General features: G+C 39.7%; 1 protein-coding gene across 13 annotated transcripts in view; it reads right to left on the bottom strand.

Moving 5' to 3' along the window:
- Positions 1-24,673, bottom strand: part of Huwe1 (HECT, UBA and WWE domain containing E3 ubiquitin protein ligase 1) — a 168,241-nt gene that overhangs the window by 108,451 nt on the left and 35,117 nt on the right. For all 13 annotated transcript variants that reach the window (XM_090326994.1, XM_090326999.1, XM_090327002.1 and 10 more), the window contains exons 4-11: positions 18,659-18,757; positions 17,392-17,598; positions 14,964-15,116; positions 5,369-5,431; positions 3,546-3,623; positions 2,061-2,108; positions 1,909-1,977; positions 1,128-1,227 (exon numbers count right to left, since the gene is read on the bottom strand). In XM_090326994.1, the coding sequence (XP_090183120.1) occupies positions 1,128-1,227; positions 1,909-1,977; positions 2,061-2,108; positions 3,546-3,623; positions 5,369-5,431; positions 14,964-15,116; positions 17,392-17,598; positions 18,659-18,757 (817 nt within the window). The remainder of the gene's footprint in view (positions 1-1,127; positions 1,228-1,908; positions 1,978-2,060; positions 2,109-3,545; positions 3,624-5,368; positions 5,432-14,963; positions 15,117-17,391; positions 17,599-18,658; positions 18,758-24,673) is intronic.

Raw genomic sequence — 24,673 nt, 5'->3', positions numbered from 1 at the left:
CTTTCTAGGTTTTCTTATCTTTTTTGACATTGCTGGGGTTTTTCAACCTCAGGACCTCTGAGCTTGCACAATACTGTTGAGTTATGCCTCCAGCATTGTTTTTCATGGATTAGTTTTAGGATAATGTCTCACTTCCTGCCCAGGCACACTCATAAGCTGGAATCCACCTAGTCCCCCACCAGGCTTTTCATTCAATCCTAGCATTAGAATATAAGAACTGTGACTATATAAAACAAAGAAACTAAGGGTGACAGGATAAGAATGCGGCTAATTTGAAAGGAACAGAAGTGAGAGCAGAGGTCTGACTTTGTGTTTTCCCTTTTACTAGTCACAGTTATGGTTGAATAGCAATTATGACTTTAAAAATAATACCCATAGGAGGATTGAAGAAGAGGAGGATGAAATTAGCTTAAGGATAAGGTCCAGTGTGAGATGCACATGTGTGCATGCAACTGAAAAAAATGTAGTAACCAGGAGTGGCAGTGGACAGTTTTAAGGCCAGTGATCAGGAGGTTGAGGTGAAAAAGATCCTAAATGCTATGCCAGGAGATGACAGATCAAAAAACAATAAAATAAAATAAGAAAATAGGCCAAGATCAGCCGGGTGCTGGTGAGTCGTGCCTATAATCCTAGCTATTCAGGAGGTTGAGATGAGGATCGCAGTTCAAAACCAGCCCAGGCTTGAAAGTGCCTATGAGACTACCTCTAATTAACTACCTGAAAACTGAAAGTGGAGTTGTGGCTCAAGGGGTAAAGCAGTACCCTTAAAGAGTTCAAGGGCATCGCCTAGGCCCAGAGTTCAAGCCTCATGATGAAATACGTACACACACACACACACGGTCTGACCATATATGTGTGTGTATATATATGAATGCATATATGTATATATGCGCACATATGTATATATATGCATATATATATATACATATATGTGGAAGGTCAAACACATGTAACATATCAACAAAGATCATATCCTGCTTCTAGCACTCTACCCACTAGCAATGTTAGCATTTGATACTTTACACATTGTTCCTTTGGTAACTACAAGCCTTATACCAACAAAGATGGATGAAATTCACGAGAAACAAAATCTATATTGTCCACAGCATGTATTATTTTACTCTTACCTAATATAGATATTGCATGTAATCTGGCCTGAACAGCTTGTAATCGTTTTCTGTGATTAGAAAAGCCATGGGCCAGCCGTATGTGTGTAAATAACAGCATCTGCAGAGATAAGACCTGTGTTACAACATCACTAGAAAAGATGAATATTCTTTCTGGGACTTTTACCTGTCGGGCTGCTTGCTAAACAGAGGACAGAGTTAGAATTTGTTTGATGATCAAACTGAAAGTTTAGCTGTCAAAATGGGAGTGAAACAAGGATTCACAGAACCCTAAAACCCCATGTTAAACTAAGCAATGTCACAATACTGACTGGCAATAATTAGGGGACATTTGGTAAGAGTTCAGATTATTTCAAACCAATAAAATATCTTGTCAAAATAAAAATTAGAAAATCTAACAAAATAAAAATTTTAATGGAGCTGTGGCTCAAGTGGTTAAAAAAAAAACAACTAGCCTTTAGGGGAAAAAACAAAACAAAACACCTCAGAGTACCCAGGCTCTGAATTCAAGTCTAGGATTAGAATAAGCAAATTTTTCTTTTAAGACTTCCTCCTAAGTATATCTGAAATATGGAGATACCTGCCAATATATAATGTACAGCTGTTTCTGTTTGCTTCAGTCTTGTATAAGGATCTAGGAATTTGTTGTTGCCCTTATAAATCAAGAAACTAATAGAGGTTAACTAATTTTTCCATAGACTAACTCTAGAGGTTATGCTTTCTCCAATGTGCTGTCCCATTCCCCACCATAAATATACTACACATTTCACATACATCATACCTGCTTGTCCTTAGGAATGCTGTACATCTTGGTGAGGGATTCCATGATTTCAGAAGGGCTTTCTGAAATCTACATTAGAAAAAATGTACAATTAGGAAACAAAAGTCAAGCAAACATTAAGAAATTAGTCAAGTGTCAAAGATTGCTTTTACCTTGTCAAGTTGTTCTATGTGAATATAGTGTAGTGTGTTACTACTCGTCTGAAATGTAAAAAGTTAAGAAAGCTGTCAGGAATCAATAAAGATCTTAATTTCCGCAAACATAGATTCTAAGAGCTAACTAAAAATGAAGGTTTATCAACATTATTATCCTAGACACAAGTATATAATCAAATGGCCTTAAAAGCAAATTAACTTCATAGTTCTTTAAAATATGTGTTTTAACTGGGTGCCTGGGCTAATGTCTGTAATCCTAACTATTCAAGAGGCTGAGATCTAAAGATTACATTTCAAAACCAGACTGACCAAACGTCTGTGAGACTCTCCAATTAACTAGCAACAGACAAGAAGCAGAGCTGTGGCTTAAGTGGCAGAGCATCAGACTTCAGAAAAAAGCATAGGGATAGCACTCGGGACATTAGTTCAAGTTCACGTAGGGACAAATACAAACATACACACACACATATATAGGCTCATACATGTGTGAACAGTGAAATATTCATTTTCCATTTGATATTCACAATAAATCAATAGTAAACTATAATGCTATTATCCAGGCACATTTTACATTCCTCTTTGTCATTTTTTATAGAGGGGTAGGTTAGTACAAGGGTTTGAACTTTGTGCCACTAGCAAGTACTGTACCATTTGAGCCATGTCCCTACCTCTTCTCTTTTTGGCTTTACTTTTTTTATTTGGCCTGGGCCAGTCTCATACCTCAAACCTCTTACATTAGCCTCTGAAATGTAATTACAGACGCATAATACTACCATACCTGGTATATTTATAAAGATGGGGCCTGGCCTCCAACCCTGATGAACCAAACCCCCCCCAAAGTTTACAGTTTTACAAATTGGCACTACAGATTTTTGTTCCTTTTAAATTCTCACTTTCTATCCATAGATGTGTTCATAGCAAAGATTGAATACATGGAAATGGGGTTTCTTTGAAGATGCATTACAATAAATATAGTAGCGTAATTAAACATTAACAAAGATTTTTATCCACAAGTCTAGTTCTAAAAGAGTCTGAATTTTAGTACCTCATCAAAGAATATTAAAACAAGCTAATTAAGTTGGATTATCATACAACATATGGGTTGACTTAAAATAAAGTAGTGTAAGTCAACATTAACAGGAAGATTTTTTTATTCGAAAGTCTAATTCTAAATGAGACTGATTCTTAGTACCTCTTCATAGAATATTAAATAACAAGCTAATTATGTAGGATTATCGTACAATACATGGGTTGACTTAGAGAAACAAGATTATTATACTGCATGTTGGAATTATCAAATAAAACTGTGAAAAAAATACACTCAGAGTTCTACCTTTTTGCAGGACCCAATATAAAATTCAATTCTATCAGAGCTGGGCATCTAATTAATACTTATTCCCAAGAAGCTTGATAAGGAAGCTCAAAATAAGCACAATTACAATAGATATAGACTTTATCAGAAAAGGTCTGAATAAAACTCACCCTTTTCTCAATTTTGACCTCTGCCCCAGGGTCCGCATAGAATTCAAAGTGTAGTGTAGTTGCGCTGGGTGGGTACTTCTGTGCATAAATGGTACAAAAGAGTCAGATAGTGAATTAAAACTGCTTTTTTATATGGCAGACATCCCCCACCTTCCTCAAAATTCTAGTCACCCAATTCACTATAGCAAAGGAATGAGCTTTTTCTAAGAATGACCTCAATTATTTAAAAAATATTTATTTTTAAATGAGACCTAGAGCTCCAAACCCTTTAGTATTATTACTTACTTGTAACTTACCAGTTGCCCTTTCTTTCAAGAGATAAATTTTTCACTAAAAACTACTCTCAGGGGTAGGGTGAGAGTGGGAGACAAAACTGCCAAGTATCATTAACATAGAACAAATACTACAATACATATGCGCTAAAGAATGGAAAGAAATGTTCTTATGGAAGCCTTATTAACCATAAACTTATATTTAAAGGATGCTTCAGTAGTATATCCTAAATATTCTTCTATGTGATGTTGCAATATGTTGCAATAATCTTACGATCTTTTAACACGTTCATCAAGCTACATTTGACTCTAGCAGTATATTGTATATTTTAGGGGTAGGTAAGGGCAGTACCGAGGAGTGAAATCAAGGACTCACACATGCTAAGCAAGTAATCTAATACGTAAGTTTGATACTCCCTATTCTATACATCCTCTCTAAAAAAGCAGTATGACAACATCAAGAACATATTATTTAAGATGTTTCTTGAAACCACTTTATTACACACAACTTCCATTTAAAGCAGATATTTTCCAAAATACCATGTCAAATTGCAATGAATTGAGAGGACCAGATCTAAGAAGAAAGAGCCATCAAGCAAGCCTTGTTCAGTATATCACAGTGCTTTGGTAACAGAGCACAGAATAATCCTAACATGAATAAGGAGGTTCAGAATGAAACCACTAAATTTTAAAATGAAAAACAAAATGCAAATTAGAATTAGTTAGTATTCCTTCTAAGAACATTCATCTCAAATTATAAATATCCACTTATAAAACACTAAGTAAAAAAGGTACATCAACTAAGGTGGAAATTATTCTGTAACTAATTTTTAACAAATTTTTTACACTAGTCCTGGGGCTTCAACTCAGTGCCTGAGCACTGTCCTTGGGACAGCTTTTTCAATATATATGGTACCAAGGAATCAACCCTGTGTCTTTGTGCATACTAGGTAAACACTCTTACCACTTGGCCAAACTCCCAGCCCTCTTCTGTAATTTTGACCAGTGAGAGTATAGTACTATTGCTAGAAAAGAAAAGGCTAAGATCACTTAAATTTCTTCGCATCCATTTTTTGCCCAAAATGACCAACTGACGAGGCAAATTGGTCCACAACTGTTATCAAAGACCAAACTGTTGGTTGTACAGTAACACAGAAGAGAGAACAGCCTGATGACCTGAGCATGTATGGAACATAGGATCTAAGGTATAGGAAAGCACAGGACTAAGTTTTCTATAATCCAAGCAGTCATTTCTATATGCTGCTCAGAATACAAACAAATTAAGATTCTGGGGTTCTTTCAAGCTGTTTCAAAAAAATTGACTTCCTACTGAGGGATTAGATATGAACGTATATTACTGGCTCTTGACAATTTTTTTCTATAATTACCGTATTAACAACATGAGAACTACTACTGTATTTCCTAAGGATTGCTATGTCCCTACTGATTTCAGGTTTCTCAAAACTTCCAACTGTCAAGTGCAACTATATATATGAAATATTCACTGTGAAATAAGCTCTATTAAAAAGATATATTCCAATATATATTTACCAGCATATGTAAATCTCTGCAACATTCGGCCAGTCCAAAGCCATTCTCCTTTCCACCCCAGCTCTTGCAAATGGAAAAAGACAATATGTTAATACAATTCTTAGGGTCATTATGTCCTTACGTCTAGAAAATATGGGCTGGCAGTGTGGCCTAATGGTAGAGTGTTCACCTCCCATGCACAAAGCCCTGGGTTTCATTCCTCAGTAACATAAACAGAAAAAGCCAGAAGTAGTGCTGTGGCTCAAGGATAGAGGGCTACCCTTGAGAAAGCCCAAGGACCGTGGCATACCCTTAATTCAACTCCAAGACTGGCTAAATATATAAACAAACAAACAAACATAAATAAATAAATAAATAAAATGAGGGTGTGGCTTGGCTGGGGAGTATATAGCTGAGAAGACAATGTCTAAGAGGAAGCAAACAAAAGCTATAACTTAATGTTCTAACCAAAGGAATAAAAGGCACATGGTATCCTTAATGTGTGGCTATTAGATCCAAACAATACAAGAGTGTTGACTCAATATTTGCATATCCAATGCTATGGACATTGCACTGGAAATATAAACACAACTACATACACATAAAAATGTATGACTCTATATCTGGCAAATATCATGTAACCCTTTTACTAATTACAATAAAAAATTTAAAAAAATGTATGACTCTATATAAACATAATCTTTTATTACATAGATTAACATATATCTATGACATACAAATATTCAAACCAAGATAACATGTCTGAAGATGAGAATTTTTCATTGAGGTCAATTTTGTAGTTGTGGAAGGATGCTCAAAAGAAGAATATAAGAAATAGCCAACCATGTATTCACATGGCTTCAAATGTATTCAAATGTATTCCCATGTGCTGGCAGAGCAGTTACGACTATCTTATGACCTTTTAACCTCGCTTACCTTGTCACCAAGGTAGAATGGTTGTTTTTCTTCTTGACATACACCAACTTACATAGCATACGATTCTGTATTATGTACTACTAGTCTAATTGCTTGTTTGTCATCATTTTATTTTTAAGCTTATCTTTAGTTGTACAAAGCAGTCTCAACATTAATTTGAAGTCAATAGGCTTAGCAAGTTCTTGAGATAATGGGGAAGAAATTCAGCTGGCTTTCAAATATAAAAACAATGCTGATATTATTTTGTTTACCACGTGTACCCATGAAATATCAATTATGATAATATTAATGTGGTCATAATTTTAGGATTGAACAAATGCCAGCCATCATAGCTACAACTATGTATCAACATATTATTTACCTCTTTATATTATACTATAGGTAACTTATGTCTAGCATTGTTCAAGCACCCAGTGTAGATATCAATCACCATGATTTTGGATTATCAGCACGCAGACGCTAGGAAGACACACTCACTATCTTCATGTAAATTGTTTATTTGCCAGAAAAAGCTTTTATTGTGTCACCACCTTCCAGTAAAGTGTTTAAAACAATCTCTGTACATCATTAAAACTGTCATTTGGATTGCTATAGAATGCTACTGAAAAACTAGAAAAATCTAACAAATACTCCTTTAAGAAAGAAGCACAGATGCATGGGCCAGACGTATGGCATAGTGATAAGAGTTCTTGCCTAGCATACATGAAGTCCTGGCTTCTGTTCTTCAGTACCTCATACACAGGGAAAAAAAAAACAGAAGTGGTGCTGTGGCTCAAGTGGCAGGGCATTAGCCATGAGCAAAAAAGTCACAAGGGCAGTGCCCAGGCCCTGATTTCAAGTTCCAAGACTGGCAAAAGAAGACAAAATGAGCCAACGCAATAGCTCATGCCTGTAATCCTAGCTTCTCAGGAGGCTGAAATCTGAGGATCAAGGTTCAAAGTCAGCCTGGGTACAAATTGGCCTGAGACTCTTACCTAGAAAATGGGAAGTGGGGCTTGGCTCAAGGTCAAGGGTAGAGTGAGCTGAACTGCTCATAAACAATGACCAGGGTTCCAGGGTAGGGTGATAGCCTTAAGCTCTTTAGCTCAGGGACAGCACCCAGGCAAAGTTCAAGCCCCATGATCCACAAAGAAGATGGAGGAGGAGGAGAAGGAGGAGAAGGAGGAGGAGGAGGAGGAGGAGGAAGAGGAGCAGGAGGAGGAGCAGGAGGAGGAGCAGGAGGAGGAGGAGCAGCAGCAGTAGCAGCAGCAGCAGCATCACCACCACCACCACCACCATCACCACCACCACCACCAGACAGGTAGTTCAAGCTTGTAATCCTAGTTTCTCAGGAGGCTGAAAACTGAGGATTGCAGATCAAAGCCAGCCCAGGCACTAAAGACTTTTATCTCCAATTAACCACTAGAAAACTGGAAGTGGTGCAGTGGCTCCAGGGGTGGTAGCCTTGAGCTGAAGGGCTCAGTGACAGCCCCCAGGCCCAGAGTTCAAGTACCACTCCAGGGGCGGGGGGAGAAACAAGAAGGAAAGAAAGAAAAAAAAAGAATGAAGGAAGGAACAAAGGAATGAAGGACACAAACTGCAGTACAGAAGAAAAAAAGCACAATTTAATATACGAGAACTATACTTCAATAAAAATAAGTGTGGAGGGCCAGAATTGTGACCTAGTGGTAGAATGCTTGCCTAGCATAAACGAATCTGTTGGTTTTATTTCCCAGTACCACATTCACTGAAAAAGCCAGAAATGTTGCTGTGGCTCAAGTGGTAGAGCACTAGCCTTGAGCACAGAGAGGGTTAGGGACAGTGCTCAGGTCCTGAGTTCAAGCCTAAGGACTGGCCAAAATATTAACAATAATAGCCAGGCATGATGGCTCAAAACTATGACTCTTGCTACACAGTAGGCTGATTTCTAAGCCAGCCCAGGGCACTAAAGAATCTACAATTAATCACTACAGAGGGATGTAGGGTAGCCTAGAGATAAAGAGCTCAGGGACAGTGCCCAAGCCCAGAGTTCAAGTCCCATGACCCACAAAAAACAACATGGTAACAGTGGAGGGACTCGGAGTGTGGCCATGTAGTAGAGTGCTTGTCTACCATGCATGAAGACCAGGGTTCATTTCCTTAGTACCGCATACATACAAAAAAGCCGGAAGTGGTGCTGGGGCTCATGTGGTAGAGCTCTACCCTTATGATAGCCCAAAGACAACGATCAGGTCCTGAGTTCAATCCCCTGGACTGGTAAAAAAAAATACTGGCAAAAATAAACAAACAAACAAACTTGGAGGGTTTGAGGCATGCTTCAGTTAGTATAGCAGCAAGCAGGTATAAAGTCAGAATTGCAGAGAAAAAAGTAGTGGGAAATCAGGTACCAGTGACTTATGCCTGTAATCCTTACTACTCAGGAGGCCAAGAGCAGGAGATAGTGCTTCCAAGCCAGCCCAGGGAAAAAAAAGTTTCATCTCCAATAAACTAAGTAAAATCAGAGGTGGGTGGCATGTTGTAAAGTGAGCAAAAATATTGGAACAGCACCCAGACCCCTAAATTCAAGCCCTAGGACAGGCACACCTGCCAAAAGAATAAAGAAAAAAGCTATCTCAAACTATTGGCAGCCATTACTACTTATCACATATAAAGGTAAAAGAAAATTAGGAGCATTTAAATAACTCTTCAAAGAATGGAATAAAACTATTACCACTATCAAAATAGAGAATTTTGTTACACATAACATTTAGGGAACTAGGAGTAACTTTTAGAGTAGAAATAGTGTAAGATTGCATAGAAACAAGACATGTATATCCTACTCTCCCATCTGGTTAACAACAGAAGACAAGTAGTAATGTCAGTGAAAATATCAAAAATAGGAAAGTGTAAAAAAAAAAAGAATACACCACTAATCTAGCCCTTATACTAAGGGGAGGAGTTCAAAGTTATAAATGTGCTTAAGTACTAAAGTACTATTAATGATCAAAATGAATACCAGACAGTTAATACACTTTTTAGGTGGGTGGAGGGGTGAGGAAGCATGGAATAAATAAGGGATGCATGAATAGAAGCAGAAAGGGTGAGCAAATTTAGTCATTATATTCATTGTACACTATGTAAAAACTGAACTAAGCTAGGAACAGTGGCTCATGCCTGTAATCCTAGCTACTCAAAAAGGATATCTACTCACCTTCCTGAGTAGCTAGGATTACAGGGGTGTGCCACAAGTGCCTGGTGATGCGGTAACATTTTTAAGGCAATAGAAACATATGGAAACAATATATTAAGCGAAGCAAGCCAGACTCAAAGAGACATAGGATTCATCCTTTCTATCATTTGTTGTAAATAGAATGTGCAGTGCTACTCACTAGACAGTATGTTGAAAATGAGCTACATAACTTGTGGGAGAAGAGGGGTAAGGAGGGAAAATGAAAAGGAGGGAACAGGAGACATTGTTGAAAAAGAAATGTGCTCATTACTTGACTTATGTAACTCTAACCCTTATGTATATCATTTTTATAATAACAATAATAAAAAGCCAAAAAAGGGCACTAAAGTCCTTGAGAATCATCTTCAGTTAACCACCAGAAAACCAGAAGTGGTGTTGTGGCTCAAGGGGTAGGGTAGGGTGGTAGCCTTGGGCTGAAGAGACAGTGCTCAAGCCTAGAGTTCAAGTCCCATAACTGGCTACAAAAAAAAGAAAAAGAAAAAACTGAACTATACGGAGTAGCACCTGTTATTCACCCCTGTAATCCTAGCTACTTAGAAGACCAAGATCTGAGGATCCAGGTTTGTTCCAATTAACCACCAAAAACAAAGCAAAACAAAACTAGAAGTGGAACTATGGATCAAATGGTAGAATGCTAGCCTCAAGCATAGAAGCTCAGGGACAGTATATGGGACCACAGCTCAAACACTAAAATAGGCAAAAAAAAAAAAAGAAAAGAAAAGACAATTGCAGAACTTGAGGGTATTCACGGGAGAGGAGGAAATGGGGAAAACCATGGAAGGGGTGACAATTATCAAGCAGCATTGCATTCATATACCTAATCAAATTTTCAAGAATAGGGGCCAGGAGTTTGGCCTAGTGGTAGAGTGCTTGCCTACCATGCACGAAGACCTGGGTTCGATTCCTCGGTACCACATACTTAGAAAAACCTGGAAGTGGTGCTAAGGATCAAGTGGTAGAGCTCTAGCCTTGAGAAAAATCCAAGGGCAGTGCTCAGGCCCTGAGCCTATGCCCAGGACTGGCAAAAAAAAATTCAAGAAGAAATTTTAAAATGGGGCAGAGACGGGGCCGGGAGTTTGGCCTAGTGGTTAAAGTGCTTGCCTAGCATGCATGAAGACCCGGGTTCAATTCCTCGGTACCACATACATAGCAAAAAGCCGGAAGTGGTGCTGAGGCTCAAGTGGTAGAGCTCTAGCCTTGAGAAAGTCCAAGGACAGTGCTCAAGCCCTGAGCTCAAGCCCAGGACTGGCAAGAAAAAATGGGGCAGAGATTATTTAAAGAAATGATGCATAGAGTCCCAGCTACTATTCAAGTCAACACAAAAACTGGCAATGTAATATGACTGATATCTCTGCTGTGAAGAAAGTGTAAGTAGAAAAATCAAAATACAGGTCAACCCAGGCAAGAGATTACAAAATTCTACCTGAAAAATAACTAACATAAAAAGAGCAGCGACATGAGCAAAAAAAAAAAAAAAAAAGGGCATAGCTCAAATGCTGGAGTCTTGGGAGCCTGAAGCCCTGAGTTCCAACCCCAGTACTCCCAAATAGAGGAAAAAATAAGAGCAAAGAATGTCACAAGTTTGATCAAAACAAATATGGTCTACAAATCCAAAAAGAGCAATGAACTCCAAAAATAAGGGAAACTCTGGGATGATAAATTTTTTTTTGTCAGTTGTGGGACTTGTACTCTGGGCCTGGGTATTATCCCTAAGCTCTTCAGCTCAAGGCTACCTCCATACCCCTTCAAACACACTTCCACTTCTGGGTTTTGTCTCACAAACGTACCAGACTAGCTTTGAACTGCAGATTCTTGGATCTCAGCCTGAGTAGCTAGAATACAGGCATGAGCCAGGTGGCTTGGGACCATACATTATAATCAAATTGTCAAGGCCAAAGAGAAAATCTTTAAAACAGCAAGAGTATAAGGGATCTTTTTTGAAAAGTTAATGGTTCATCCGAAACTCAGAGAGCTGAAGGAGAAGACATAGTGTTACACAACTTTTAATTGGAGAAAGAGCAGAACTTTATGTGAGCTGTAAGAATTTTCTACTATTAAAATTCAAGGCTGGGAATGTGGCTTAATGGTAGAATGCTTGCCTAACATGCATGAAGCCCTGTGTTTGATTCTTCAGTACTACATAAACAGAAACTGCCAGAAGTGGCTCAAGTAGCAGAGTTCAAGCCACAGGACTGGCAAAATAAAATAAAATAAGTCCAGTTGGCACTAATTTGAACTAATGCATGATAAATTAAGGTAACAGTTGTAGCCGGCACAGTGGCTCATGCCTGTAATCCCAGCTACTCAGGAGGCTAAGATTTGAGCATCAAGGTTCAAAGCCACCAGGACACAAAAGGACCTGATACTCTTATCTCCAATGAACCTCTAGAAAATGGGAAGTGGGGCTTGGCTCAGGGAAGGGCGGTAGCCTTGACCTAGACTCAGGCATGGCCCCCAGGCCCAGAATTCAAACCCCAGGACCCACAAAAAAAATCCATGAGATTCTTATCTCCAATTAACCATCAGAAAACCAGAAGTGGTGCTGTGGCTCAAGTTGTATTAAGTAGTAGAGTGGTAGAGCAATAGCCTTAAGCTGAAGAACCCAAAGACAGTGCCCAGTACCAGAGTTCAAGGCCCACAACCAACAAAAATAAAAAACAATCAAAGCTACGTGCCAGTTGCTCATGCCTATAATCCTAGATATTCAGGAGGCTGAGATCTGAAGATGGCGGTTCAAAGCCAGCAATGGCACAAAAGTCCCTTGAGACTCTTATCTCCAATTAATTACTAGACAATGGGAAGTGGGGCAGTGGCTCCATAGGTAGTGTGGTAGCCTTGAGCTGAAGAGCTCAGGGAGAGCACCCAGGCCCAGAGTTCAAGCCCCAGGACCCACCAAAAAAATATCAGGATCGGGAGCATGGCCTAGTGGTAGAGTGCCTGTCTAGCATGCAGGAAGACCTGGGTTCACTTCCTTGTTACCACAAACACAGAAAAGGCCAGGAGTGGTGCTGTGGCTCAAGTTGTAGAGTGCCAGCCAGCCAGAAAAAGAAAAAAACAAGGACAGTACTAACACCACAGGACTGGCAAAAAAAAATCAAAACTTGTACTGGGGGCATGGCTCAAGTGTAGTAAGAACTGCCTAACAATTCTACCCTTGGTACTACAAAATAAAGAAAATCTGAAATCTGCTGCAGGAGAAAAACCTGAAAAAAACACAAATGATAATTAAGCACCACTTTCAACACATAATGAGTCAGAGAAAAATCACAAAAGACAGGCTTTTAGATAATAAAAAGGTGTCACGTTGTTTTTTTTTTCCTTTTTATAAATAGAAATATAGCTGTGGCACCAATGAAGACTTAAGACAGGATGCTAATTGGAAAAAAAAAACAACAGCAGGAAGTTACTGAATTTATTTACCTCCAACTTCAGCTATGAATAAAGTACAGCATACTTCTGATAATTACATGAGGAAACAAGGTATGAAGAAACAATGCATAAAGTACAAGGTTCAGTATGTGGCAAAATGGACAATCAGTATATGATTATATACTCATAATCAAATAAGGACAACTTAGCATAAATGAGATTAAATATGAAAATATGTAAAATGTTTACATGTAGAAAATGCAAAATCAAATACTAATATAATCGATTTTCTCTTTTGTGGCTTTAGTAAAGACTTATTTGGAAGACTTATTTCTCTAAACACATAACATGCATGTAGAGGCCAGGGGCCATGGCCTAATATATTTCTAAAATTTTAAACATACTTGAGAACATAATTTTATTATTAGGAAGAAAAATCTGCCCTGCAAATAAGACAAATCAATGTAACTTGTACAAAAAGTTTATGATTCTAGAGTCATTAATCATTTAAGAATAACACTAGCTTGGCCCTGATGGGTCACACCTGTAATCCTAACTGCAATCCTAGGTTTCCATTTAGTTTAACCAAGCAAAATATAACATCTGACTTTATTCAGTCCATTTTAAAATATAAGGTTTATCATCATTTAAAACAAATTGACTATTACTCTATATCCTATAAGCTATAAGCAGATATATTAGCCATGAACCAACAAATATGGATTTCAGATGTTACTTTCTGTCTTGGTCAGTTCTGATTTAAAATTTCTCTGGCAGCCAGGCTATAATCTCCAAAAAGGAAAAAAAAATAATAAAGAAATCAATCTTTAACTCTTGGTGCAGTTTGTCAGGCCTGTGATCCCAGCTATGCAGATGATATCTGGACCATCATGATTCCAGGCCAATTCTGGTACAAAAAAAAATTCAGGACATCACTTCTCAACCAATAAAAATGCTGAATGCAATGTTTCGCAACTGTCATTCCAGCTACATATAAACATAGATGTATGGATTGAAGTCTAGGCCAACTCAAGCATAAGCATGCGACACTATCTGAAAGCTAATGAAAGCAATGAGAGGCTGGGGGCATGGCTCAAGTGGGAGAGTGACTAACTCAAGGCCTTAATTAAATCCCTTTAGTTAAAAAACAACCAAAAACGAACAAAAACCCAGCTTTCAAGATGAACATGATGGTACCTACCTATAATCTCAACTAACCTAGAAGTGGAAATCAGAAGTATCTTAGTTTGAGGCCAGTCCAGGAAAAATATCTTAGCAAAATCGAATTGGGCTATGCCCCAAGTGTTAACAATGCCTGCCTGGCAGATAGAAAGCCATAAATTCAAACTTCAGTACCACCACTTAATACCACTATATCCTGGATTGCTGAACACTTGTACTTCTCAAACGAAAGTATGTGCTACCAATAACCCCTACGAATACTACACAGATTAATACAGATGAGCAATTTATATTTTTGTTTGTTTTTTGCCAGAATCAGTCAGGCTTGACTCAAGGCCTTCAGCTGGTTCAACTGACTTGCTTCCCCAAGAATGATTTTCTACCACCTGAGGTGTGCTTCCAGACCAGCCTTTTGCTTGTTAACTAGAGTGAAAAGAGTCTCATACTTTTCTGCCTACACTGAACTTTTGACTTCAACTAAAATCAAACTAATTAAAGTTTAAAACATTACTTTTCCCCCCGAAAACTCTTAATATTAGCTATATTAAATATCCAAGTAAAAAAACTGACTGAAGTTTTCATATCTCCTAATGGATTCAAATCAAGATCTTTTGTTGCAATGTGTTCATCAACCAAATTTATGATTTTGAACTATGATTTATAAATTAGCGGAGTAACTAGCTGTTTTGAGAAATTGTAATCAAAGACAGACCTTGTATGAGTAGATATTCACCAAAAAACGTCAGAATAAAGGAGGGTTTGTTGAATTTAGCTTAAGTTACCTGACACGATTACTCAATACCATAAAATTCCCCTGAAGGGTGAATTCACTTTGGCATTCAAATAATACAGGTTGAAAGGAATTATATGTTTTTCCTTGTAAGAACACAGAAGATGAAGAGTCTTCACTCAAAGACTTACCTCTGCCAAATGTTGTAGCCGTGTTAGCAGTGGGGTTCTCTTGTCAGATCCAAGACGTGTGATGTAGTTGGATCTTTTGCTAAATACATATAGAAGATTAAGGACTGCCAGCACCACTTGCATATCAGAAGAAGCCAATAAAGTCGTCAAATGCTATATAAGGACAAAAAAGGGCAAAGTTCAGCTATCAGACAATTGGCCTTGGAAATTTTAAATGCCGATGTAATGATGAATTTGTTAATACCAAATATTTATAGATATTTGAGAATTTACAATATATAATCTTTTTTTGCCAGTCCTGGGCTTGAGCTCAGGGCCTGAGCACTGTCCTTGGACTTTCTCAAGGCTAGAGTTCTACCACTTGAGCCTCAGCACCACTTCCGGCTTTTTTCTATGCACGTGGTACCGAGGAATCGAACCCGGGTCTTCATGCATGCTAAGCAAGCACTCTACCACTAGGCCAAACTCCTGGCCCCACAATATATAATCTTATCCCCAAAGAACATAAAACATAGAGGAAAGTACAATAAAAGTAAAAATTGTAACAGTTCAAACTCCCACAGGCAAGCCCACAGTGATAGATTACATGAGATAACTATGATATATACATGTGGAACTCAAGAACATTAAGACTCCAACTGAATTAGAACTGTTGTGAAACAAAGACAATAGCTAAGCAATATGAGTGGCTCATACCAGTAATCCTAGCCACTCAGAGGGCTGAGATCTTATGTCTGAGATTCTAAGTTAGCCTGACCAGGAAAGTCCATGAGACTATTACCTGAAATTACCTATCAGAAAGGCAAAAGTGAAACCAAGCTCTGGTGGCTCATAGCTGTAATCCTAGCTGCTCAGGAGCCTGAGATATGAGGATCAGGGTTCAAAGCTAGCCAAGGTAGCAAAGTCTTTGAAGACTGTATCTCTAATAAACTAGTTTAAAAAAACGTGGAGATGCTGCTCAACTTCCTTTCCTTGAGCAAAATAGCTCAAAAATACAGTACCCAAGCCCAGAACTAGCACAAAGGAAACCAACAACCCAAAAAACAAACAAAAAGAAAACAAAGGAGCCTGGCACTGGTGGCTCCCACCTGTAATCCTAGCTACTCAGGAGGCTGAGATCTGAGAACCTGGTTTGAAGCCAGCCCAAGCAGAAAAGTCCCTGTGAAACTCCCAGACTACTCAAACACTGGACACTGAACTGTAGCTCAAGTGGGAGAACACTAGGCTCGAACACTAAGAGGTTCAAGGACAACACCCAGGCCCTTAGTTCAAGCCCCACAACTGACAGAAAAATAAATAAGGAAAGAAAAAACAATTTAACTCTACTGAACAGGTATACTGGTTCCTTTTGAGTATTCAGTAACAATACAATGTAACACTTCTTTATATTACATATACACTGTATATTCTGGGGAGTTTATATATATGGGAAAATATGTCTAGTTTCTATACAAACCATCATGTCATTTTATATGAGACATATAGTTGTCTAGATGTTGGTACAGTAGAACCGTAGTATCTGCAGTTAGGATTCCATGAAGATAGCAAGTAGAGAAACTTGTGAATGCTCAGAATGCAGCATTTAGCTGGGCGCGGTGGCTCATGCCTGTAATCCTAGCTACTCAAGAGGCTGAGAACTGAGGATTGAGGGAAGTGGGGCTTGGCTCAAGGGTAGGATGGTAGCTTTGAGCTGAAGAGCTCAAGGGCAGCGCCCAGGCCAAGTTTAAGCCCCATGATCCACCCCCCCAAAAAAAGAATGCAGCATTTAGTGCTATATTGTAGATGTTTGATTCATAATTCACACAATACCACCCAATTTCCACAAGACTAGCTGCCATTTTACGATATAAAAATTTCATTTTTTGCTTCAATTAATTACTATTAACTATAATCATTCTTCGAGGGAAGGACTGACTTTCAGGGCGGCATGGTTTTATAAAATTGGGGGAAGGAAAACCACACCACAGAATGCACAAAGTTAAATGCAACTTATAATTATCAAGAGACTGACCACAGTTTCTTCCTATTAGGTGAAATGCTCATATAATATAGGAATGAAATTTTTTATTTTAGTTTTTATTTAATTTTTTTTCTCTCTGTGGTTAGGCAAAAAGTACGCAAAAAATCCAGAAATAAGGTAGGATTACTGTACATACAGGCAGTGCTGGAACAAAACCCTCCCCAGATAATTAGGGAGGGCTATGTGTATTTTAGTAATAAGTGGGAGAATGGAAAACAGATTGAAAAGCAGTATCATCAAGTACTGTATTATCAGATAACCTTGTTATGCAAGCCCTCTACCAAGAGGTGAATCCAAAGCCCTTTAACTTTTTTTGATGCTAAGTCTACAGGTCCATAATAAAAAGGAAAGAAATATGCAGAAAGAAATAGCAATTAACAGACCAAATAAGACTTGAATCATGCCTACCTCTATGGAACTGTAGAGGTGCCGGGAAAAGCTGTACTCAATAAGCAAGGCTGTGAAGTTCAACACAGCCAAGAGAAGCATTTTCAGCTGCTCTCTTTCTGGTCTATCACATACAAGCATCCATGACATATTCTCCACGGTTTGTCCAGCATCTGCCAGAATTCCATCGAAGCGGTCCAACAGGTCCACCCAGTGATATAACTCACACTGGAGAGAGAATATAGAGATGATTACAGACATTCACTACAAAGCCCATCTCTAGTCAAGATTTGCTACAAGATACTAAGAGTAGTAACTACACATGTTTACATGTTCTCAGGTAAAGAGTCTGGGTTCATTGATATGCCCACTAAGCTAATATGCTCTATCAGTAGAAGAGGGAGGGAGGATTCTAGCTAGATCCTATGTCTAATATAACTATCAGTGCCCTCACCTAAACCTGTATTATCTGGAATTCATTCTTAGAGCTGTCTACCTGGGAACAGAGATTGGGGGATTGGAGTTTTGGTAAAGCCTTGTGGTATAAAAGTTCAGGAGACTCATTACACTCAATGCCATGGCAAGATGGCACTCACCAGCTTTACCAGCTACAGAGAAAAAACTAGGTGTAGTGTTGCCAGCCCATCATACTCAGCAATAAAGGAAAGCACAGGGAGGATTACAATCCAGGGTGATGAGCATAAAGGGAGACTAAACATAAATGGGGTTGGAGGTGTGACTCAATGGTAAGAGTACCTACCTAGCAATCATAGGGGCCTGGTATCAATCCCCAGAATCACCAAAAAGACAAATAAATATAAGCAAAATGTCAAAAATGTTACCATCGCTTGGGCAAACATCCCTCATACTCAACTACAGAATTTTCTTGACAATCACTCAGGCTAAAAAAAGGCACTAGTCTCCAGGTACTGGTGGCTCATTCCTCTAGTCCTAGCTACTCCAGAGGCTAAGATCTGATGATCATGGTTCAAAGCACAAGCAGGAAAATCTGTGAGACTCTTGTCTCCACTTAAATCAAAAGAAAATTCAAGGAGTGACACTGCGAATTAAGTGGTAGAGTGCTAGCCTTGGGCGATAGGAGCTCAGGGACAGCACCTAGGCCCAAAGTTCAAGCCCCAGGAATGACAAAAGAAAAAGAAAAGGTAATAGTCTTGCACTGCATTATACATTAGAAGCTTCTTAAATAACTGCTGAATCAGTCTTCTTTATTGTGGTTACTCTTGTAATGCAACAGGGTCTTATATTTTCTAAGCATAAATTCACATACCTTTCCAATGTTCCATGTCTTAATTTGCTGCAGTTCCAGGAGGAGTTGCTCATCATTACAAACTTTGAGTTTGTCTATTAAGGCTCTGCAATCTGCAGGCTGAGGGGGGAAAATAAGTATTCAACAATAAGTGTTTTGGAATGGAGACTGCCGGGGCCAGCCGGCAGCGAATGGGGATTCCTGATTTAGGGGGTGAGGACTTGGGAAAGAAATAGACAAGCAAAAACAGATGGGATCAGGAGGACTACAGCCCAAGTCAGCAGCCCAAACACGCTGGGAGCTTAAGACTTTGGCCTCGTTTATTTCTAAATCCAGTCTTATATACTTTCTTGAAACCAAGGAACTGTCAGGGGTTACATTAGCACCAAATGGTAATCAGGTCTCAGATCAATTAAGCAGAAAGTGATAAAGCAATAACACATGTACCAAATGGTAATCGACTCTCAACAGAAAGATAAAGCAATAAATCAATAGTCAGGAAGTTCACAATACTGACAGTATAGCTCAAAATTTATAGGCATGGTGTTCATACATGACACCTCACTTCTTTGTGTGGTTATCTTACGCAGTGATGCAGATTCACGGGACAGTCTGACTCCACATTCCAGCTCCCAACAGGAGACAAAGTATAGGGAAAGGAACCCCTAAGATCCTCAAGTAATTTGACATTGCTTATAGAAAACTTAAGAACCACCACATGGTCACTTAGGATTAAAGCGTAAATTTCATGAGAATTTTTTTTTTTGCCTCATACATGGTATATACATGAGCACACCTGAGGGCACATGCGAGGATACCGAATCAGTGTAAAGCAGGTGAAAGTGCATCAATGGGGTACAGCAGCTGTACTAGACACTGATGAATTGAAACTAAGAAGTATAGTGATGGGAGGGACGGAATGAGAAAGATGGAACCACTGATACTTAGCAAAAGGAAAGAAATGTACCTATCACCCGATCTGGAAGAAACTGTCAATTGTCAATATTTGAAGAGTTAAACTTCGTTATGTAAAACTTGAGGTGTTTGTATTTTTCATCATTTATAAGATTTGTAGAGGGGCCGGGAGTTTGGCCTAGTGGTTAAAGTGCTTGCCTAGCATGCATGAAGACCCGGGTTCGATTCCTCGGTACCACATACAGAGAAAAAAAAAAAAAAACAGAAGTGGTGCTGAGGCTCAAGTGGTAGAGCTCTAGCCTTGAGAAAGTCCAAGGACAGTGCTCAGGCCCTGAGCTCAAGCCCAGGACTGGCAAAAAAAAAAGATTTGTAGACAAGAATGGAGATTATTATTATGAAAATAAAGACGTGATTGTGATTTTTGCATGTAATTACTTAATCTCATTAAAGAAATGTTTGGAGAAAATAAAAATTGAATAACTCTGCAAATGTGGACAAACTATACAGAAGTCCAAATCACAGAAATAAAAGAAAAAAAACTCAACAGCTGTCAAAACACAAACAATCTGGACCAAGATCTTAAAGATAGGGACAATGACTGATAAAATATACTTAGCAAAAAACAGTGAACTCATGGTAAAAGAAAGGGATGTTTTTATTTGTCTGCAATATTAAAACCTATAATTTAGCAGGCCCAGTGGCTCACACCTATATTCCTAGCTACTGAGGAGGCTGACATCCAAGAATTTCTTTCAAAGTCAGCCGGGGCACTAAATACTGAAAGACTCGTATCTCTAATTCATCACTAGAAAACGGGGAGTAGGGCTGTGGCTCAAGGGGTAGGGTGGAAGGATGTGAGGGAGATCTGGCTGTAACATGTGTCACCCCATTGATCACAAGGGTTGATACAGCTGATCTGGCTGAGCTGGCTAGGCGGGTGTCCTCTTCCTCCCTTCACCACTCCATGTGCGTCCCTAACGAAGCTGCGTGCTTAAGAGGACAACCATCCTCGATAGAGGAGGACCAGTCTCCTGTCAAGGGTATAGGAGTATCTGCACTCCCCTGCTAGAACTTCCAAACAAGCTCTCTCAAGGGGTAGGGCAGTAGTTTTGAGCTGAAGAGCTCAGGGACAGTGCCCAGGCCCAGAGTTCAAGCCCTATGACACACAAAGATGAAAAAAATAACCAACTTATAATTTTTAGAGGGCAAAGATGTGAACTTTCTAAAGCTAAGATTCCGTTTTTATTAGGACAAGTTGTCATTTCATTCTTTTTTTTGCCTGTTGTTTGGTATCTAAAAGAAAATAAGAGTCGGGGCCGGGAGTTTGGCCTAGTGGTTAAAGTGCTTGCCTAGCATGCACGAAGACCTGGGTTCGATTCCTTGGTACCACATACATAGACAAAAGCCGGAAATGGTGCTGAGGCTCAAGTGGTAGAGTGCTAGCCTTGAGAAAGTCCAAGGACAGGGCTCAGGCCCTGAGCTCAAGCCCAGGACTGGCAAAAAAAAAAAAAAAGAAAATAAGAGTCTTAACAGCAGCTTTAAAAACAGAAGGTTGGACTGGGGCTTTGGTGGCTCATGGCTGCAATCCTAGCTATGCAGGAGATCTAAGATCGCTGTTCAAAGCCAGCAGACTCTTTTTTTTTTTTGCCAGTCCTGGGCTTGAGCTCAGGGCCTGAGCACTGTCCTTGGATTTTCTCAAGGCTAGAGATCTACCACTTGAGCCTCAGCACCACCTCTGGCTTTTTTCTATGTATGTGGTACCGAGGAATCGAACCCAGGTCTTCGTGCATGCAAGGCAAGCACTTTAACCACTAGGCCAAACTCCCGGCCCTGCCAGCAGACTCTTATCTCCAATTAACCACTAGAAAACCAGAAGTGGCACTGTGGCTCAAGTAGTAGAGCAGTACTCTTGAGCTAAAGATTTGAGGAACAACCCCAAGGCCCAGAGTTCAAGCCGCTCGATTAATCCCTGCCCTCCTCCCCCCAAAAAAACCCCAGAAGTTTGGGGGAACGGGAGTGTGGCCTAGTGGTAGAAGAATGCTTGCCTAGCATGCATGAAGCCTTTGGTTCAATTCCTCAGTACCACACATACAGTGGAAAAGCCGGAAGAAATGGCACTATGGCTCACATGATAGACTCACATGATAGAGCGCTAGCCTTGAGGAAGCTCAAGGACAGTGCCCAGGTTCAGAGTTAATCCCAGGACTGGACAAAACAGAATGTTGACTGGGGAAAAGCGAAATATGCTCCACAACAATGTTATTCAGTGGGTTGGAGGGGTGGATCAATCAAACAAAAACTTCACAAAGAGGAATCTGTGCATTATTTTTCTTCCTAGTGTGGGACAGGGTGCAGCTTCTCTTTGCCCTCCCCCCTCCTTTTTCTTTGCTAGTAGTTTGTTGGAGTTGAGTCTCAGCCAGACAAAGTTGTACTAAAGAACCTGAGATTCTTATCTCCAGTTAATCACTAGAAAACAGGAAGTGGGGCTGTGGCTCAAGCTAAAGAGCACTCAAGGACAGCACACAGGCCCAGAGTTCAAGCCCCATGACCCACCAAAGTCCTGACTGGTTTCAAACTGTAATCCTCAGACCTCAGCTTCCTGATTAGCTAGGATTGCAGGCATGAGCCACTGGCACCAGGCTTTCTCTTTCATTTTCAAAGGGAAATTTTAACATTCTTCAGACCTTTAGGTTTTGGCAGGTTCACCCACTGACACTAATATCTGAGGTGTCCAAGGTGCTTATATTTTCTGCTCATAAGATCTAGTTAGCACTTGGACACATTATATACATAATGTTAACTGCTCAGGATGCTGAGATCTGTGTGCCCCAGGTCAAAGTCAGCCTGGGTAGGACAGTTCTTAAGACTCATATCCAAGTAACTACCCAAAAGGTCAAAGTGGAGCTGTGGCTCAAGGGAAAGTGATAGTTTAAGAGAAAATGCTAAAGGACAGCACACAGATCCAAAGTTCAAGCCCTGGAATTGAAACATTAAAAAAAAAGAGGTGGAAACTGATGGTTTACTCCTATAATCCTAGTTACTCAGGAGCTGATTCAAATCCAGTTCAGGCAAGAAGGTCCCTATGACTCCTATCTCCAATCACAGAAAGGTGGGAAAGAGGCATTGTGGCTCAATTGACAGAGTGCTACCCTCGAGCAAAAGGAACTCAAGAACAGAGCTCAAGCCCTGCACCTGGCAAAACAAAAAGTAAAAAGAGCCAGTTGCACCTTTACTGTCTTGGGTTACTTCTACTAAATGTAAACCAAGTATCAATGTCCTCATAGAAGTATGAAAGAAAGCATTTGAGAGTTTCCTCACTGCATATCAACTACCAAGCTTTATACAAATTTATTCCAATAAATATCGAATCTAGGGTAGAAAATCCTATGCAATGCTATCAAAATACAAAATGATAATGAAAAACACTTCTTAAAATAATATCTAGTACTGGACAAAATATATTATTATTATTTCCTGGAGGAAAATAGGCAAAATGCAGTGACAAGATTTCCATTTCTATGAGAAAATTAAATGTTAATCTTACTAAATTTTTTAATATGTATAAAATATGTGCAGGGCTGGGAGTGTGGCTTAGTAGTAGAGTGCTTGCCTAGCATGCATGAAGCCCTGGTTTTTCATTCCTCGGTACCACATAAATAGAAAAATCTGGAAGTGAATCTGTGGCTCAAGTACTAGAATGCTAGCCTAGAGCCTAGACAGGGGCAGGCACAGTGCCCAGTCCCTGCGTTCAAGCCCTGGTACAAGCTCTATATACACATATGTATTATAGATAGATAAATAGATAGATAGATAGATAGATAGATAGATAGATCGATCGATCTGTGGATACTGTCCCACTATATCAGTCATTTCAATGCATAAAAGTAGCAGGATGAGCTGGACCAGGTAGCTGACTCCTATAATCCTGACTACTCAGGAGGCTGAGATCTAAGGATCAAAGTTCAAAGCCAGCACAAAAGGACCTGAGAGTCATATCTCCAATTAACCTCTACAAAAGGAGAAGTGGGACTTGGCTCAAGGGTAAGGTGGTAGCTTTGAGCTGAAGATCTCAGGGATAGCAACCAGGAGTTCAAGCTCCATGACCCACCCTAAAAAAATGTAAGTAGCAAGATGAGCCTGTAATCCTAGCTTCTCAGGAAGCTGAGATCTGAGGATCACGTTCAAAACCAGCCTAGACACAAAATCCATGAGATTCTTGTCTCCAATTAACCACTAGAAAACTCAAGTGTCACTGTGGCTCAAGTACAGCAGTGGCCTTGAACAGAAGACCTCAGAACAATGTCCAGGCCCAGAGTACAAGACCCACGATTGATGCCAAAAAAAAGGCACCAGGATGATTCATTTTAGGTACCTATAACTACAAAGTATTGTCACTGGTCATTTTTGTTGTTGGTGATGGTCCTGAAGCTTAAACTCCGGGCCTAAGCATTGTCCCAGAACTCTTTTGACCAATGTTAGCTATTTTGTCACTTTGCGCTACAGCTTCAGTTCCAGCTTTTGAGTAGTCAATTGGAGGTAACAGTCAAGGAGACTTCTTTCTATGCCTGAGTTGGCTTTGCACAGCAGATGCTCCTGAGTAGCCAAGATTACTGGTGTAAGCCACCAGCACCCAGGTTTGCCATTCATTTTGTCAGTGCTGGAGCTTGAATGTAAGACTTGTGCACTGGGGCTGGGAGTTTGGCCTAGCGGTTAAAGTGCTTGCCTAGCATGCCTGAAGACCCAGGTTCAATCCCTCAGTACCACATACATAGAAAAAGGCCAGAAGTGGTGCTGAGACTCAAGTGGTAGAGCTCTAGCCTTGGGAAAGTCCAAGGACAGTGCTCAGGCCCTGAGCTCAAGCCCAGGACTGGCAAAAATAAATTAAAAAAAAAGACTTGTGCACTGTCCTTGAATTTTCTCAAGATTAGTACTCTACCACGCAAGCCTATTTCTAGCTTTTTCTGTGTATGTGGTACTGAGGAATGGAACCCAGTGCTTCGTGCATGCTAGGCAAGCTAGACCACACTCTGGGCCTACCATTTATGTTTTACTTTTCAACAAGAAATTTCATGTAGCCAGGAGTTTGGCCTAGTGGTAGAGTGCTTGCTTAGCACGCACAAA

This window comes from Megascapheus bottae, chromosome X, assembly GCF_031878675.1.
Source record: "Megascapheus bottae isolate mThoBot1 chromosome X, mThoBot2.hap1, whole genome shotgun sequence".
In the NCBI taxonomy this organism is placed as follows: domain Eukaryota; kingdom Metazoa; phylum Chordata; class Mammalia; order Rodentia; family Geomyidae; genus Megascapheus; species Megascapheus bottae.
Note: the sequence above shows the minus strand (reverse complement) of the source record. Positions and strands in the feature narration are given on the sequence as shown.